Source organism: Oxyura jamaicensis, unplaced genomic scaffold (assembly GCF_011077185.1).
Source record: "Oxyura jamaicensis isolate SHBP4307 breed ruddy duck unplaced genomic scaffold, BPBGC_Ojam_1.0 oxyUn_random_OJ97111, whole genome shotgun sequence".
NCBI lineage: Eukaryota > Metazoa > Chordata > Aves > Anseriformes > Anatidae > Oxyura > Oxyura jamaicensis.
In genome coordinates, this window is record NW_023312010.1 from 1 (window position 1) to 16,866 (window position 16,866).

The 16,866-nt window shown below is 58.7% G+C and overlaps 2 protein-coding genes across 2 annotated transcripts; both read right to left on the reverse strand.

Moving 5' to 3' along the window:
* Positions 1-1,030: 1,030 nt before the first annotated feature.
* On the reverse strand, positions 1,031-5,454 carry LOC118160106 (kallikrein-14-like). The gene is made up of 6 exons (XM_035314640.1): positions 5,337-5,454; positions 4,832-4,924; positions 4,580-4,742; positions 3,691-3,944; positions 2,346-2,482; positions 1,031-1,186 (listed from the first exon to the last, which is right to left on the reverse strand). Exons 1-6 carry the CDS (start codon positions 5,452-5,454, stop codon positions 1,031-1,033), a joined length of 921 nt encoding a protein of 306 aa, XP_035170531.1.
* Positions 5,455-9,427: 3,973 nt separating this feature from the next.
* LOC118160108 (trypsin-like) lies at positions 9,428-14,967 on the reverse strand. Its single transcript, XM_035314641.1, has 5 exons — positions 14,806-14,967; positions 12,672-12,834; positions 11,901-12,154; positions 10,938-11,074; positions 9,428-9,672 (listed from the first exon to the last, which is right to left on the reverse strand). Exons 1-5 carry the CDS (start codon positions 14,840-14,842, stop codon positions 9,511-9,513), a joined length of 753 nt encoding a protein of 250 aa, XP_035170532.1. The 5' UTR covers positions 14,843-14,967; the 3' UTR covers positions 9,428-9,510.
* Positions 14,968-16,866: the final 1,899 nt, after the last annotated feature.

The window sequence follows — 16,866 nt, forward strand, 5'->3', positions numbered from 1 at the left end:
TCATTTTCCGTGCCAACAAGTTCCTTGGGGCCACGAACACCCCCCCCAGGGACCTGCACGTGTCATCTTGGGACACCCAGATTTGGGGAAAAAGGACAATGAAAAAATCTCGAGGGCCTGTAAAGAGGGGGTGGGATGGAGGAACTTAGGGGGCAACATCACAGCCAAAACAAACCTGTGGCCACCAGCCTCAGAAGAGCCCAGGAGACATTGGGTTGACCAACCATCATCGTTGGGTTGGGTAACCCTTGTTGGATTGGCCAACCCTTGATGGATTGGCCAGGCATCGTTGGTTGGGTGACCCTCCCGACCAATCGGATTGGCCAACTACCTTAGGTGTGTCAACCAGCTTGGCTGCTGATAGACCTTTGTTGGGTTGGCCAACCATCACTGGGGCCCTTGGGTGCCCCTCGTGGGCTTAGGTGTCCCCTGCTGATTCTCCTTGTGTTGTTCGTTCCCACCGGGGGTCTCCTATTGGATAGGAGATTGCTGGGTGGCCAGACGTCGTCGAATTGGGCAGCCATCATTGGTTAGTTACCGTTGTTGGCTTGGCTAACTCTGGGTTGGAGGACACATCCACCAGCGTCCCACGTCCATGGGGCCTCTGCAAGGCCAGGCCACGTCTTCGTCCTTGTGAGATGATGGGGACAGCAGAAGTGTAGGAAACGGGGCTCGTCTTCAAATCAAACCAACGTAAAATCACAAAACTGGGGGATGGTGGGAGGGCTCTGACCTCAAAACGAAGCCATAAATGAAAACCAGGCCCACGGAGGACCCTGGAGGAGAGGCCAGGTCTGGGATTTGTCTTGAGGGGGCAGGTTGAAAGGACAAAATTTCCCACCAAACATCGCAACGCTTTAATTTCTGGTTCCTTCCCATCCACCCTCTCACTGGCTCCGCCAGGTGACACCCTGGCTGCACCCACAACCTTGCCACAGCCTCCGTGGTCCCAGCGACCTGCCCCGGCGAGCGGCGGCAGCCTGGACGCGGCCCTCCGAGCTCCCTCGGGCGCTCGGAGGTTGCTGGAGCGTCACTGGTTGTCCTTCATGGTCTTCTGGATCCACTGGGCGTATCTGCAGACCTTGGTGTAGACACCAGGTCTCTTGGGCTGCCCGCATTTCTCCATGCCCCAGGACACGATACCTTGGAGGGTCCCGTTGCAAACCAGAGGTCCCCCGGAGTCACCCTACGGAGAGAGGCGCTGTGAGCCAGCCGTCACCCAACGCTTCTTGGGTTGGCCAACTCCTCGTGGCTTGGCCCACCGCTCTTAGGCCTCATCCCATTGGGTGCCCTCTCATGGTTGGACAACCATTGTTGGCTTGGCCAACCATCGCTGGCTTGGCCAGACATCACCAGTTTGGCCAAGTGCCAGCGGACCCCCAACTGGTTTGACCAACCTTTATTGGGCTGATAAACCATCGGATCAACCAACCCGTGACATCAGGCTCCCTAATTATCCAGCTGCTCCACCACCGTTCCACCAGGACATAACGCTTGGCAGATTCAACCATCACTGGTCAGCCAACCACCACGGCGGCTTGTCCAGAACTCCGTGGGTTGGCCAACCGTCGTTGAGTTGGCCAATTATACTTTGGCTAATTACACTCGCTTTGGCTAATAACACTTTCTTTGGCTAATAACACTCACTTTGGCTAATAACGCTCACCTTGGCTAATGACACTTGCTTTGGCCAATTACACTCGTTTTGCCCAGTTACACTTGATTTGCCCAATTACACCTGATTTGGCCAATTACACTCGTTTTGGCCAATTACACTCATTTTGCCCAATTACACTTTTTTTGCCCAATTACACTTGATTTGGCCAATTACACTTGATTTGGCCAATTACACTCGTTTTGCCCAATTACACTCATTTTGCCCAATTACACTTGATTTGGCCAATTACACTCGTTTTGCCCAATTACACTCGTTTTGCCCAATTACACTCATTTTGCCCAATTACACTTTTTTGCCCAATTACACTCTTTTTGCCCAATTACACTTCTTTTTTTTTGCCCAATTACACTTGCTCTGCCCAATCCTCATTTGGTTGAAGAACTCCCTGGCCTGAAGAACTCCCTGGCTGGTCCAACCCCCATCGGTTGTGCCGGCACCCGATTGGTTGAACGCTTTTTGGCCAACCCTTTGGGACCGTGTTGGCCAACCCTCGTTGGGTTGAAAACATCGCTGGCTTCTCTAACTCGTGTTGGCCAACCCTCGCTGGGTTCGCGAGCCACCGTGAAGACCACCGACCCCATCGCGACGACCGGGGGACGCGTCCCCTTGGTCCGCCTTGCAGACAGCCCCCGGTGGCAGCGGTGGAAGGAGGACATCATGGCCGTACCTGGCAGGAATCCCTACCGCCTTGGAGGCTCCCGGCGCAAATCATGTTCTCGGTGATGGAGCCGGGGTATAACCGCTTGCACTCAGCCGTCGAGAAGATGGTGACGGTGACGCACTGCAAGACGTCCGGGTAAGAGACTGAGATGGGAAACGGAGGGGAGGGGAGAAAGAAACCAGAGCAATCGACCCGGGAACCGGCAGAAATTTGCCCCCCCCGAACTCCCAGCGCCGACTCCCCCGTCCTGGGGAAGAGGGCGTTGCGTCTTCCCCGGGGTCTCACGCGGAGGTGGCTTCTCCTGACTGTTTTGGGGTGGAAAAAGGTGCTGTTTGGGGCTGTTTCCACGCTCCGGGCTGGAAAGTCACCCATGGAGACTCATTGCATCATGGGCAAAACCTCCCTCGGTTGGGCATTTCCAGAGGGGAACGCCAAAAATAAGGAATTTCTGCCCCAAAAAGGTCTGATGTGAAAACAGTCACACAGAGGCTGAGGAACCAGGACTTGCCCAATCCATCCCTTTTTTTCCACCGTGATTCGGGGTCTTCTCTTAAACTGACTTAATTTACGTTTTCCTTTCATTTCCTCTAATTTAATTTTAGGGTGTTTCTCTTTAGTTTCACATTATCTTCTTCCACCTGCTCACTCTTCCTTCCTTCCTTCCTTCCTTCCTTCCTTCCTTCCTTCCTTCCTTTCTTTCTTTCTCTCTCTCTCTCTCCTCTCTTTATTTCTCTTTCTTCTCTTTCTTCTTTCTTTCTTTTTCTTTCTTATAAAAAAAATCTCTTTTAATTTTACTCTGTTCCCTTCTGTTCTCCTTAACTAATTTCCCTTCATTTTGTTTAATTGCCTTTATTTTAACTTTTCTCCCCTTCCTTCGCCTTACTTCCCTTTGTCACTTGATCACATTTGATCCCGTTTACTTCTCGTTTAACCCACCACTCAATTCACAGGGCTTTAGGTGCTTTGAGGCTATTCCCTCTGGTTTCTTTCCATTGCAATTTGTTGAGTTTTTGGTAAAAGTTAACCCGATTTCACGTTATTTCCTTCCTGTTCCTCCTCTGCTGCCCTGTTCTGTTCCTATTTTTTAGGAGAGGACCCAGGTGTCCAGTGGACGACCCAGGTGTCCAGGAGAGGACCTTGGTGTCCAGGAGAAGACCCAGGTGTCCAGGAGAGGACATGGGTGTCCAGGAGAGGACCCAGGTGTCCAGGGGATGACCTAAGTGTCCAGGAGAGGACACGGGTGTCCAGGAGGACACTTGGGTGTTCAGGAGAGGAACAAAGTGCCAAGGAGAGAGCCCAGATGTCCAGGAGGGGACCCAGGCATCCAGGAGGGGCCGCTGGCACTGGGTACCTTCTGGGGAGGTGGTGGCCCCCCAACCCGACGTGGTGCAGGTGGTGCCAGGCACTGGGGGGCAGGAGGCCACGGGGACGGGCTGGATCCTCTCGGTGAGGGTGACGGGTGTCAGGAGCTTGATCAGCATGATGTCGTTGTCCTTGGTGCTGGGGTTGTATTTGGGGTGAGGCACCAGCTTCTGCACCATCTTCCGCTCCTCGCCCCATTCCCGCGTGAAGAGGTTGTGCTTGCCCAGGCGGATGGTGGTGATCCTGCAGCACCCAAGGGACATGCGTGGGACGGGTGGCGAGGTGGCCAGGAGATGGGGATCGTGGTCATTTGTGCGGGGCTTGGAGACCACGGTGTGGCCATGGCTTTTGTGGGGCAAAGCATGATGGGACTGCAGCATGGCTAGGGCATGTGCTGGTCATGGCATGCATGGAACATGGCGTGGCTCATGAAGAAGGAGATAGTGGTGCAGTCATGGCACGTGTTGGCCATGAACATGGCCAAAACATGTGTGAGACATGATGTGGTCCATGGACATGGAGACCATGGTGCAACCATGGCATACAATGGTCATGGCATGGCCAAGATGTGTAGGACATGATGTGGTCCATGAACATGGAGACCATGGTGCAACCATGGCATGCGTTGATCACGTCATGGCCAAGACGTGTAGGACATGATGTGGTCCATGAACATAGAGACCATGGTGCAACCATGGCATGCGTTTGTCACAACATGGCCAGGACCCATCTAGACCATATCATGGCCACACCAACACGTGGGACCACAGGACCACGACACAGCACACACACGTAGGCCATCGTGACCATGGCACGCTCACGACTCAGGGGACACAGCACATGCGTGACACGCGTGACACTCATGACGGTGCCCTTACCCTGGCGTGGTGCAGTGGGCCGCCGTCACCACCCACTGCCTGGCCACCAGGACGCCGCCGCAGTAGAGCTTGTACATGTCGAGGATGGCCACCTGCCACGGCTGGGAGTGGGGCTCACAGTCCATGCCGCCCACCACGCGCGTGTCACCTGCCACCGAGGACACTGCAAGGCATGATGGGGGTGGGAATTGACGTGTCAGCACCTCCACGTGCGTGTGCGACGCTGGTCAGACCCTTCGCCCTTGCACTCACCCATGGACGCCACCAAGACCAAGGCTCCCAACAGCTTCACTCGGTCCCATGGCCGGGGGGCCACCATGGCTTGCACCTCCATCGATGTGGACACTGTGGGGGCAGAAGGGTGGTGGTTGTGTGGGGCTATGCATTTTGAGGGTGGCACCGAAGTATCTCTGCACCCTTTTTGGGGTCACTATGGCAGCTCTACACATTTCTTGGGAGGGTTATGGAATCTCCAAGACATTTTGGGGGGTCATTATGGCAGCCCTACACATTTTGGGGGGCATTTATAATAGCTCCAAACCATTTTTTTGGTGCATTATGGCAGCCCTACACATTTCTTGGGGAAGTTCTCGTAGCTCCGAACTATTTTAGGGGCATTATGGAAGCCTTACACATTTCTTGAGGGGTTTATGGTAGATCTGAACCATTTTAGGGGGGCATTGTAGCAGCTCTACACGTTTCTTGGGAGGGTTATGCAATCTCCGAGACATTTTTGGGGTCATCATGGCAGCCCTACACGTTTCTTGGGGGGGTTTCTGGTAGCTCCAAACCATGTTGGGGGTTCTGGCACTATGGTGGGGGTCTCCGCAGTCCCCTCCGCCCGCCGCTGGGAGCTGCACGATTCGCCCCGTCATCGTGCTTTTGCAATGGCGACATCATTATGCCAAGTGCCACGGCAGCAATCAACACAGTCATTGTTAATGAGGCCCGTAATTATGGGCCCCACCAACTCCTCCGCCTCCCCCTCCTTGTCTCGGGGCGGTTGACCTTCCAGCACCCCACACTGCCCTCGGATGCCTCCCTCGGGCTGTGGCAGAGGGTTGGGGCCCCCCTCCCGTAGTTTTGGGGCATGGTTCTTCAAGGCTGTGGGGTGAACGACCCTTGGATGTGGGTCGTTGCTCCTCAAGGATGTGGGGCATGGTCCCCATGGCTGTGGGTCAAAGCTCCCCATGGTTCTGGATCATGGGTTGGAGACACCCAACTTTAGGAGTCGTGGTTCTCCATGGCCATGGGTTGTTGTCCCATGTGGGGTTGGGTCCGTGCTCCCCATGGCCATGGGTTGTGGTCCCCCATGGCTGTGGGTCCTGGTCCCCATGGTTGTGGGTCATGGTCCCCCATGGCCATCGATTGGAGGCACCCATAACTGAGGGTCATTGCTCCCCATGAAGAGGCGTTGTGGGCCCCATGGAGGTGGGTCAGGGTAGCCTACGACTGTGGGTCACGGTTCCCACGGCCGTGGGTTGGAGCCACCCATGGGTGTGGGGCACCACTCCCTGTGGATGCATGGTGGGCCCCATGGACGTGGGGCTGGGGATGAGGATGGAGGTGGGGTGGGGAAGGAGGGAGAATGGGGATCAAAGCATGGAGGAACAAGGGTGGAGAAGGAGAGATGGAGACCAGAGGTGGAGCAAACGTGGAGAAGGATGGAGGAAAGGAGGGAGGGAGGGAGGGAAGGAAGAAAAGGAAGGAAGGAAGGAAGATGAAGGAAAAGGAAGGAAGGAAGACAAGTCAACCATTCTGCATCATTTGTGACAATGAAGTTCGGGGATGGAGGCCAGGAGAGATGGACGGCGGTCAGGGACTCAGAGATAAAGCAACCACGGAGAAGAAATCACAAAACGGTTGGAAGGGACTTCAAAACCCTTCTAATTCTGCCCCCCTGCCATGGACAGGGCCACCTCCCACCAGGCTAGGTCACCCAAAGCCCCATCCAATGTGGCCTTGAGAACCTCCAGGGATGGGGCATCCCCGGCTCCTCTGGGTAACCTGTTCTGGTGCCTCCCCACCCATGGAAAACTTCCGCAAGGAAGGATGGGTGGAGATGGGGCAAGGAGGGGTGGAAATTGGGGATGGAGCAAGCAAGGAGGGGCGGATGGAGGTCGGGGATGGAGAAAGAGAGGAGGGGTGGATGAAGAAAGGAGGGGTGGATGGAGGTCGAGGATGGAGCAAGGAAGAAAGGATAGATGGAGGTCGAGGATGGAGGAAGAAAGGAGGGGTGGATGGAGGAAGAGAGGGGTGGATGGGGGTCAGGGATGGAGAAAGGAAGGAGACGTGGATGGAGGCTGGGAATGGAGCAAACAAGGAAGGATGCAGAGGTTGGGGACGGGACAAAGAAGAAGGATGGATGGGTGGAGGCTGGGGATGGAGAAAGAAGGAGGGAAGGACGGAGGCTGAGGACAGAGCAGAGAAGGAAGCAGGGATGGAGGCTGGGGATGGAGCAAGGAGGAGGAATGGACGGAGGCTGGAGATGGAGAGAAGAAGGAGGGATGGATGGAGGCTGGAGACAGAGCAAGAAGGAGGAGTGGATGGAGGCTGGAGATGGAACAATAGGGAGGAGCGGATGGAGGCCGGGGACAGAATGAACAAGGAAGGATGGATGGAGGCTGGGGACGAAGTAGGGATGGACAGAGAGCAGGGCCACCAGGTGGAGATCATGACCATGGACCACGGCCTCCCTTTGGAGCCTCCCCCCCGCCACCCTCTGCCCTCCACCCCCACCCCACCAAACCTCTCCACAGGTCCCCGCTGTGCCCCGCGGGGGCCGGGGAGGCCTCCCCGCTCCTGAGGCTCGCGTGTCCTCCCCTCCGCGCCGGGAAGAAGCGTTCCGACCGGCCCTGACGTGTCTCCTTCTCCTCCTTCTCCTCCTCCTCCTCTTCCTCCTCCGACGCCGCCGCTCCGCGCCCGTCCCTCCCACGTGAGCGCCGCCGGTTTTATAACGGCGTCGGGGCCCGGCTCGTCCCGCCCCGAGGCCGAGCGTGGAGGCCGCCTTCCCTAATCCTCCCCTAATCCCTCGGCACCGCCTCGCCCGGCCTCCCTCGTGCTCTCTCCGGGGCGGCGCTTGCTGATTGGTCGGCCGGAGCTCACCGATTGGCTGGTTGGAACCTCCTGGTCGGATGGACGGAGGTTGCTGATTGGATCCCCGCCCGGCGGCGGTGGTAGGGAAGAGCTGATTGGACGGCCGTGCCGTGGGAACAACGGCGTGGCAGGTGCTGGTAGTTCTGGGGAACGGCGCGTGCTGATTGGCTGGCTGGGTCTGGAGTTGAGGTGCTGATTGGCCAGCAAGCTGTGGGAACCAACGACAGATGATTGGGTGGCTGTGTTGGAGGCAAACGCATGGCATTGGCTGGTGGCTTTGGAGGCCGATGTGAGCTGGTTGGCTGGTGACTTTGGAAATGGGTCTGTGCTGATTGGCCAGCTGGCTTTGAGATGGGGGCGTGCTCATTGGCTGATGGCCGTAGAGGCCAGCATGTGCTGATTGGCCAGCTGCCTTGGCCAGCCAGCAAGCCCCGTTGGCCAATCATCTTGAGAGACCAGCACGTGCTGATTGGCCAGTTGGCTTTGTAGACCGACACTTTCTGATTGGACAGCTGGCTTTGTAGGTCAGCACTTTCTGATTGGCCAGTTGGCTTTGTTGATCGAAACATGCTGATTGGCCAGCTGGCTTTGTAGACCAGCACGTGCTGATTGGCCAGCTGGCTTTGTAGATGAACTCTTTCTGATTGGCCAGTTGGCTTTGTTGGCCAACCATCTTTGGAAACCACTGTGTGCTGATTGGCCAGTTGGCTTTGGAGCCTTGCACGTGCCGATTGGCCAATCAGGCTGGCCTTGAAGACCAGAGCAGAAGAAGACCAAAGCCAGAGGTTCCCCAGCTCCTTCATCACGCGTGCCCCTAGGGGGAGCTGTCACCCCACACCGCTTGCACATGCACAGGGGGCGGAGTTTCCAGCAAGGGGGCGTGGCCACGAGTTTGGAGGGGCGGGGCTTGCCCACCCCGGGGTGTAAATCTGAAGCGGGGTGTAAGCAGTGTAAACAGGGCGGTGCGGCTTCTCGGGCGGCGCCGCGCGCCGCGGGCACAACCAGACTGGTTCTCTCAGTGGGGGGAGGCCTTCGTTAGCGGCCTCCTCGTTAGCGAGCGCTTAATTGGTGCCAATTAGGGCAGCCCACGCGCTGCCAGGAGGAGCAGGTTCCCTGCTTTGCTCCTGGTTGACGCAGCCTGTGCTAACCCTGGGTGGCCCAGTGGTGGTGGGTCCGTGGGACACGTGGGCTATGGCCTCCAGAGGAGGACACGCGTGGCCGTGGGGTGATGGTTACGGTCACCAGGTGGGACATGAAGTTGTGGGGCACCAGCTGGGAATTCTCCAGCTGCGGGCATGTTCTGTAGGGCTGGACACACGTGGCCTCCTCCTGTGTACACGTGTGGCCTCCTCCTGCGGACATATGTGGCCTCCAGACCTGGACGCGTGTGTTCTCCAGACTTGGACACATGTCCTACAGATGTGGACACGTGTGTCCTCCAGAACTGGACACGTGTCCTCTACACTTTGATATAAGTCTTCCAGACCTGGACACGTGTGGCCATAGATGTGTGGTTGCAGGTTGCCACCATGGCCACCAGCACCAGATGTAGGGTTCCAGGTTGCCCACCGTGGTCACCAGCACCAGAAGGTCATGGTTCCAGGTTGACCACCAAGCCCACCATCCCCAAACACTCATGGCCATGAGTTGCCCACCTTCCTCCAGAACCCCCACAGACGCACCATCCTCACGGCAGCCATGTTCCCCCACGCTTCTCCCCCTCCCCACATCCACATGATACCACAGGGCAGCCACTTTCTAGAGGACTTTATTCCAGGAGCTCCTCCCCAGGATGAGAGAAGTGGGGAGCAGACCCAGAAGCGCATGGTGGGTTCTCAAGCGTGGCTCTTCCTCCTGATGGTGTCGTGGATCCAGGCGGTGAACTCGCAGACGCGGGTGTAGACGCCGGGCTTGCCCCGCCGCCCGCACACTTGCATGCCCCACGAGACGATGCCCTGCAGCTCGTCCTTGCACACCAGCGGCCCCCCCGAGTCGCCCTGGAGGACAGAGGCACCCAGTGAGATGGTCCCCACCATCTCACCAGAGCCCAACTAGATGGTTGTGGTGGCCAACACAATAGGATGGTCGTGTTGGGAGCCCAACTGGATGGTTGGGGTGGCCAACACAACGGGATGGTCATGTTGGGAGCCCAACTGGATGGTTGTGGTGGCCAACACGATGAGATAATCATCTTGGGAGCCCAACTGGATGGTTGTGGTGGCCAACCCAATGGGATGGTCACGTTGGGAGCCCAACTGAATGGTTGTGGAGGCCATCCCAGTTAGATCGTAATTCTTGGAGCCCAACTGGATGGTTTTGATGGCCAACCCAACAGGATAATCACGTTGGGAGCCCAACTGGATGGTTTTGATGGCCAACCCAATGAGATGGTCATGTTGGGAGCCCAACTGGATGCTTGTGGTGGCCAACCCAATGAGATGGTCATGTTGGGAGCCCAACTGGATGGTTGTGGTGGCCAACCCAACGGGATGGTGATGTTGGGAGCCCAACTGGATGGTTGTGGTGGCCATCCCAGTTAGATCGTAATTCTTGGAGCCCAACTGGATAGTTTTGAAGGCCAACCCAACAGGGTGGTCATGCTGGGAGCCTAACTGGATGGTTACCCCCTGGGGGGGTCCTTATAACACCCAGAAGTCTGTGCATTACCTGGGGGGTCCCTATAGCATCCATAGGGTCTCCGTAACACCCTGCAGGTCCCTACAGCACCCTGGCAGCCTCTTTAGCTCCAAGGATGTCCCCATGATGCTTAGGGGTCCCTATAGCTCCCAGGGGCCTGCAGAGCACCCGGGGGTCCCTAGAGCAGCCAGGGATCCATATGGAGCTTGTCGGGGGGTCCCTATGGCATTCTGGGGGTCTTTACAACACCTAGGGGTCCTAATAGCACCCAAGGGTTCTCTCTTGCACCCAGGGTGCCGAGCGATGCTTGGTGGGCCCTGTAGCACCCAGGCATGCCTATGGTGCTTAGGGACAGGTATGGGGACACCTACGGCACCCAGGTGGTCCCTATAGCAGCTGGGGGTCCCCACGGTACTTAGCGGGGGGGGGGGCTTGAAGCAGCCGAGACCCCCCAGAGCTGATCTTCCACCAGAAATGGAGACCTCCACTGGTCCTCAGCAGGGTGTGAGGTGCCCCCCCCCAACCCCAGTTCCTCTCCTTTGGTCTCTCCTCGGGGACAAGGCGGGTGAAGCCACCCACCCATGGGTGCAGCGCCCCACGGCCAACCCGCCGCCGCCAGACCCACCTGGCAGGAGTCGGTGCCCCCTGAGCTGAGCCCGGCACAGAGCATGTTCCTGGTGATGCCCTTGGGGTAGAGCTTGCCGCACTCCTCGTTGGAGATGGTGTAGACCACGCCGCACTGGAGGATGTCGGGGAAGTAGCCTGGGGATGGTGGGACATGGTGAGGGGACCCAGGTCACCCTTTGCCCCATGGGAAGGGTCCCCAGGGGGCTCCGGTGCAATGGGATCAGCTCCCTCCTAAGGTGACGTGGCCCCATCATGGGAGACTTGCTCCAAGGTGAGGGCTGAGCGGCCACAGTGGAGATGATTTGATGTCTCCTTTGGTCATGGTGTGGAGAATGGAGACCTCCAATGGACCCAGGAAGCCCCACCCACAAAGAGGTATCCCCAAGATGTTGAGATGTCCCCAAGATGTCCCCAGGATGCAAAGGTATCTCCAAGACATTGTGATGTCCTCAAGATGCCAAGATATCCCCAAGATATTCCCAAGAGTCCAAGATGTCTCCAAGCTGTCCCCAAGAGGCCAAGATGTCCCCAAGACCTTCTCAAGACATTGAGATGTCCCCAAGTGGCCAACACGTCCCCAGGACACCAAGATGTCCCCAAGACATTGAGATGTCCCTAAGAGGCCAAGATGTCCCCAAAATACCCAAGATGTCCTCAAGACATTGAGATGTCCCCAAGAGGCCAAGATGTCCTCAAGACACCAAGCTGTTCCCAAGCTGTCCTCAAGACTTTGAGACATCCCCAAGAAGCCAAGATGTCCCCAAGACATTGAGATGTCCCCAAGACACCCAGATGTTCCAAGACACCAAGCTGTTCTCAAGACACCAAGAAGTCCCCAAACTGTCCCCAGAACAACCTGCCCAGCTGCCCACAAGACACTGAGACATCACCAGGCCACCCAGCTGTCCCCCCAGGTCCCTCAAGAGCCCACCACACGTCACGAGGAGATGTTCCCACCGACCTTCAGGGCTGCTGGTGCTGCCCCAGCCCGACACGATGCACTCGGTGTTGGGCGGCGGGCATCTTCTGGGGAGGGCCACGGGCTGGACGTGGTCAGTGAAGCGCACGGGCTTCTGGAGCTTCAGCAGCATGATGTCGTTGTCATGGGTGGTGGGGTTGTAGCCGGGGTGGACGAAGGCCTGGGCCGAGTTGATGCACTGCTCCGTCCCCTCCTTGGCCTTCAGGCTGTGGTCGCCCATGCGGATGGGGATGGACCTGGGCAAGGAGGTGGAGAAAAGGGACTGCGGTGAGGCTCAGTGGTGGCTGGGGCAGAGGCCAAGGGCAAGGAGAGGTCCAAGCCGTGGAGGTTGGGAGGAGCCGGGTGGTGATGAAGCTTCCTGGCCTCCGTGAAAGAAGGGCAAAAGGCTTCTTCTGGGTTTCTTGGGGACGGCAATATTGGGAGCCCAACTGGATGGTTGTGGTGGCCAACACAACGGGATGGTGATGTTGGGAGCACAACTGGATGGTTCTTGAGGCCATAGAGGTGACCTCCTTGGCCACCCAGTCCCAAGTGACATCGTGGCTGCTGGGAAAATGTCCCCAGAAGGCTGAAGGGTGGTGAGGAGGACCTCAGGTAGACCCAACCCCATGATGACCACAACATCCACTCTTGATCTTCTCCACCTCCACGTTGAGACCAATCCCCAGCAGGACCTGGTGACCCTGGCCTCCCCATTGGCCCAACAAAGGGCCCTCAGCCCACCAACCCCCACCCCAGCTGGGGCCACCCCACCTCTTGGTGTCGCAGTGGGCGGCCGTCAGCACCCAGAACTTGTCGATGAGGACCCCGCCGCAGTGGATGTTGTTCTGGGGGCCCAGCAGGACCGCCTGGTAGGGGTGGCGCTTCTTCTGGCAGCTGTGGCCCCCCACGATCCGGTTCTCGTCCCCCGTGGCCGCTGTGGGATGGGAGCCAGGGTTCAGCCCTCCCAGTACCTCCCAGTTCCTCCCAGTGCCTCCCAGTTCCTTCCTTCTCAGTTTCTTCCCAGGTCCTTCCCAGTTCCTTCCCCGTTCCTCCCCGTCTAAGGGTCCTCAGAACCTCCCCACATCGCCTCTGTGCCCTCCCAGTTGCTCCCGTTCCCTCCCAGTTCCCCCAGTGACCTCTCACTTCCCACCTACTGCCTGCCAGGGTCTCCCAGTGCCTCCCAGTTCCTTCCGTCCCAGTTCCTTCCCAGTGCCTCCCAGTTTCTTCCTTCCCAGTTCCTTCCCAGTTCCTCCCCATCTAAGGGTCCTCAGGGCCTCCGCGTGTCACCTTCCTGCCCTTCCAGTTGCTCCCGTTCCCTCCCAGTTCTCCCAGTGATCTCTCACTTCCCACCTACTACCTCCCAGTGCCCTCCCAGTTCCCTCCCAGCGCCTCCCAGTTCTTTCCCAATGCGGCCTCACTTCCTCGCCATTGTCCCCAGTGCCTCCCAGTGCCTCCCACTGCTGGCCAGGTCTTCCCAGTAGCCTCTGGTTCCCACCCAGTAACTCCCAGTGACCCCAGTCTCCTCCAGCTCTCTTCCCGTCTCCTCAGTGGCTCCCAGTTGCCTCCCAGTGCTTCCCCCTTTTCTTCCCATGCCCCACCAGTGTGCTCCCAGTGCCCCCAGTTCACCCCCAGTTCCTTCCCAGTGCAACCTGTTGTCATCCCAGTCCCTCCTACACCTCACCAGTGCTCCCAGTGCTCCCCATGCCCCCCAGCACTCCTTCAGTGTCCCAGTATCCCCCAGTACCCTCCATTTGCCTCCCAGTGCCTCCAGTTTCCCTCCCATCCATACCAGTACACTCCCACTATCTCCCAGTGTCCCCAGTTCACCCTCAGCTCCCTCCCAGTATCCCTCGGTGCCCTCTAGTGCCTCCCAGTACTTCCTCTGTCCCTCCCACTCACACCAGTATGCTCCCAGTGTCCCCAGTTCACCTCCACCTCTTTCCCAGTACTCCCCAGTGCCTCCCAGGGTCTCCTCATTCTGCCCCACTGCCACCAGTACAATCCCAGTGCCTCCCATTCCCTCTCACCCCCCTCCCAGTGCCTCCATAGTGACCCCAGTGCCCTCCCAGTGCCTCCCAGGGCCTCCCAGTGCCCCCCAGCACTCCCAGTGCCCCCTAGCGCCCTCCCAGTGCACTGCAGCACCCACCAGTGCCCTCCCAGTTTCCCCCAGTGGCTTCTCAGCACCTCCCAGTCCCCCCCCAGTTCCCTTCAGTTGCCTCACAGCCCCTCCTGGTGCCCCCCAGTTTCCTTCCAGTTCCCCCCAGTGCCCCCCAGCACCATCCCAGTGCCCCCTGGTGCCTTCCCAGTGCACTGCAGCACACACAGCACCTTCCCAGTGGCCCCCCAGTTCACTCCCAGTGCACCCCAGCAGCACCCAGTTCCCTCCAGTGCTCCCTACTGCACACTCCCAGTGCCCCCAGCACCATCCCAGTACCACCCAGTCCCCCCAGTGCACCCTAGGGACCTCCCAGTGCCCACCAGACCCCTCCAACGTCTTCCCACTCCCTTCCTATTCCCCTCCAGTTCACTTCCAGCACCTCCCAGTTCTTCCCAGTACCCCACAGTTCCCTCCCAATTTCCTCCCAGTGCCTATCAGTTCCTTACCAATTCCCTCCCAGTATCTTCAATCGCTCCCAGTGCCCACCAGTTCCTCCCAGCTGCCTCATAGTGCCCCCATCTTCCCCCCCAGTCCCTCCCAAACCCTCCCAGTGTCCCCCAGTTCCCTCCCAGTGCCCCCCAGTTCCCTCCCAGTGCCCCCCAGTGCCCTCCCAGTTCCCTCCCAGTGCCCCCCAGTTGCCTCCCACTCCCTCCCAATGCCCCCAGTCCCCTCCCACTCCCTCCTAGTCCCCTCCCAGTGCCCCCCAGTGCCCTCCCAGTGCCTCCCAGTCCCTCCCAGTCCCCTCACCAGCAGCCAGCAGCAGCAGGGGCAGGAGGCGCTCCATGGCGGCAGAGGACGGGGACCTGGAGGCTGCCGAGGCCGGGCCCGGCCCTTTAAATCCCCGGGGGGGCCCCGCCCCAGCAGGTTGGGGTGGGGTCAGTGGGGACACGCCCACCACTCCCAGTGCTCCCAGTGCTCCCAGTGTCCCCAGTGATACCAGTGATACCAGTGATACCAGTGATACCAGTGCCTAAATCCTAGTGTTTCCAGTGCTCCCAGTGTCCCCAGTGCCCCCGTGACCCCAGTGACCCCAGTGCTCCCAGTGATTCCAGTGTTCCCAGTGATCCCAGTAATCCCATTGGTCCCAGTGATCCCAGTGCCCCAGCGCTCCCAGTGTTCCCAGTACCCTGGTGCTCCCAGTGCTCCCAGTGTCCCCAGTGCCCCAGTGCTCCCAGTGTCCCCAGTGCCCCAGTGCTCCCAGTGCCCTAGTGCCCCAGGGACCCCAGTGCTCTCAGTGATTCCAGTGCTCCCAGTGCTCCCAGTAATCCCATTGGTCCCAGTGATCCCAGTGCCCCAGTGCTCCCAGTGGTCCCAGTGCCCCAGTGCTCCCAGTGATTCCAGTGCTCCCAGTGATTCCAGTGTTCCCAGTGATCCCAGTAATCCCATTGGTCCCAGTGATCCCAGTGCTCCCAGTGTCCCCAGTGCCCCAGTGCTCCCAGTGATTCCAGTGCTCCCAGTGATCCCAGTAATCCCATTGGTCCCAGTGCTCCCAGTGATTCCAGTGTTCCCAGTGTTCCCAGTAATCCCATTGGTCCCAGTACCCTGGTGCTCCCAGTGCTCCCAGTGTCCCCAGTGCCCCAGTGCTCTCAGTGATTCCAGTGTTCCCAGTGATCCCAGTAATCCCATTGATCCCAGTGATCCCAGTGCCCCAGTGCTCCCAGTGCCCCAGTGCTCCCAGTGATTCCAGTGCTCCCAGTGCTCCCAGTGCCCCAGTGCTCCCAGTGCTTCCAGTGCTCCCAGTGCTCCCAGTGTCCCCAGTGCCCCAGTGCTCCCAGTGATTCGTGTTCCCAGTGATCCCAGTAATCCCATTGGTCCCAGTGCTCCAGTGTCCCCAGTGCCCCAGTGCTCCCAGTGCCCCAGTGCTCCCAGTGCTCCCAGTGCTACCAGTTTTCCCATTGTCCCCAGTGCTCCCAGTGCCCCCAGTGCTCCCAGTTTGCTTACAAGGCCTCCAATGCCTTCCAGCACCCTCCCAGTACCTCCCAGTTCCTCCCAGTGCCTTCAGGGGCTCCCAGTGCTCCCAGTGCCTCCAGTGAACTCCTGAGGCCTCCAATACCTCCCAGTCCCTCCCAGCACTGCCCAGTGCCTCCCAGTGTCTCCTAGAGGCTTCCCAGTGCCTTCCAGTACATCCCAGTGCTTCACAGTGCCTCCCAGTATATTCCAGTGCCTACTAGCATGTCCCAGTGTATCCCAGTGCCTTCCCAGTGCCTCCCAGTGCCCTTCCTGTCCCTCCCAGTGCTTCCCAGTACCCTCCCTCCCCTTCCCGGTACTCCCCAGTTCCCTTCCCATCCCCTCCAGTGCCTCCCATTTCCCTTCCTGTCCCTCCCAGTGCTTCCCAGTACCCTCCCTCCCCTTCCTGGTGCTCCCCAGTTCCCTTCCCATCCCTTCCAGTGCCTCCCAGTTCCTTCCCAGTGCCTCCCAGTCCCCTTTCTGTCCCTCCCAGTGCCCCCTCTGCCCTTTCCAGTGCCTCCCAGTGCCTCCCAGTGCCCTTCCTGTCCCTCCCAGTGCCTCCCAGTGCCGTTCCCAGTCCCTCCCAGTGCAGCCCACACGGCTGTGGGGTGCCAGCCCCACGTTGCCCTGCCTCAGTTTCCCCCTTTGGCCAAATTTTTTGGGGGGAAGAGGGAGGGGGACCCCAAAATAGGGGCAGAGTTAAGGGGACCCCAATTAGGGGCAATTAAGGGGACCCCAAATGAGGGACATCATTACGGGGGGACCCCAAAATAGGGACATAATTAAGGGGACCCCAAAACAGGGGTAATTAAGGGGACCCCAAATGAGGGATGTCATTAGGGGGACCCCAAAATAGGGGAA

What these genes read in the sequence shown, in the direction of transcription:
- LOC118160106 (XM_035314640.1), bottom strand. Translation starts at nt 5,454, where the DNA reads ATGACGGGGCGAATCGTGCAGCTCCCAGCGGCGGGCGGAGGGGACTGC. An exon ending in GAAACCCCCCCAAGAAACGT is followed by an intron (nt 4,925 to 5,336) that starts GTAGGGCTGCCA and finishes CTGCCCCCACAG; the next exon opens with TGTCCACATCGATGGAGGTG. An exon ending in GCGGTAGGGATTCCTGCCAG is followed by an intron (nt 1,187 to 2,345) that starts GTACGGCCATGA and finishes CTCTCTCCGTAG; the next exon opens with GGTGACTCCGGGGGACCTCT.
- LOC118160108 (XM_035314641.1), bottom strand. Translation starts at nt 14,842, where the DNA reads ATGGAGCGCCTCCTGCCCCTGCTGCTGCTGGCTGCTG. An exon ending in GCCCACTGCGACACCAAGAG is followed by an intron (nt 12,155 to 12,671) that starts GTGGGGTGGCCC and finishes CTCCTTGCCCAG; the next exon opens with GTCCATCCCCATCCGCATGG. An exon ending in GGGGCACCGACTCCTGCCAG is followed by an intron (nt 9,673 to 10,937) that starts GTGGGTCTGGCG and finishes TCTGTCCTCCAG; the next exon opens with GGCGACTCGGGGGGGCCGCT.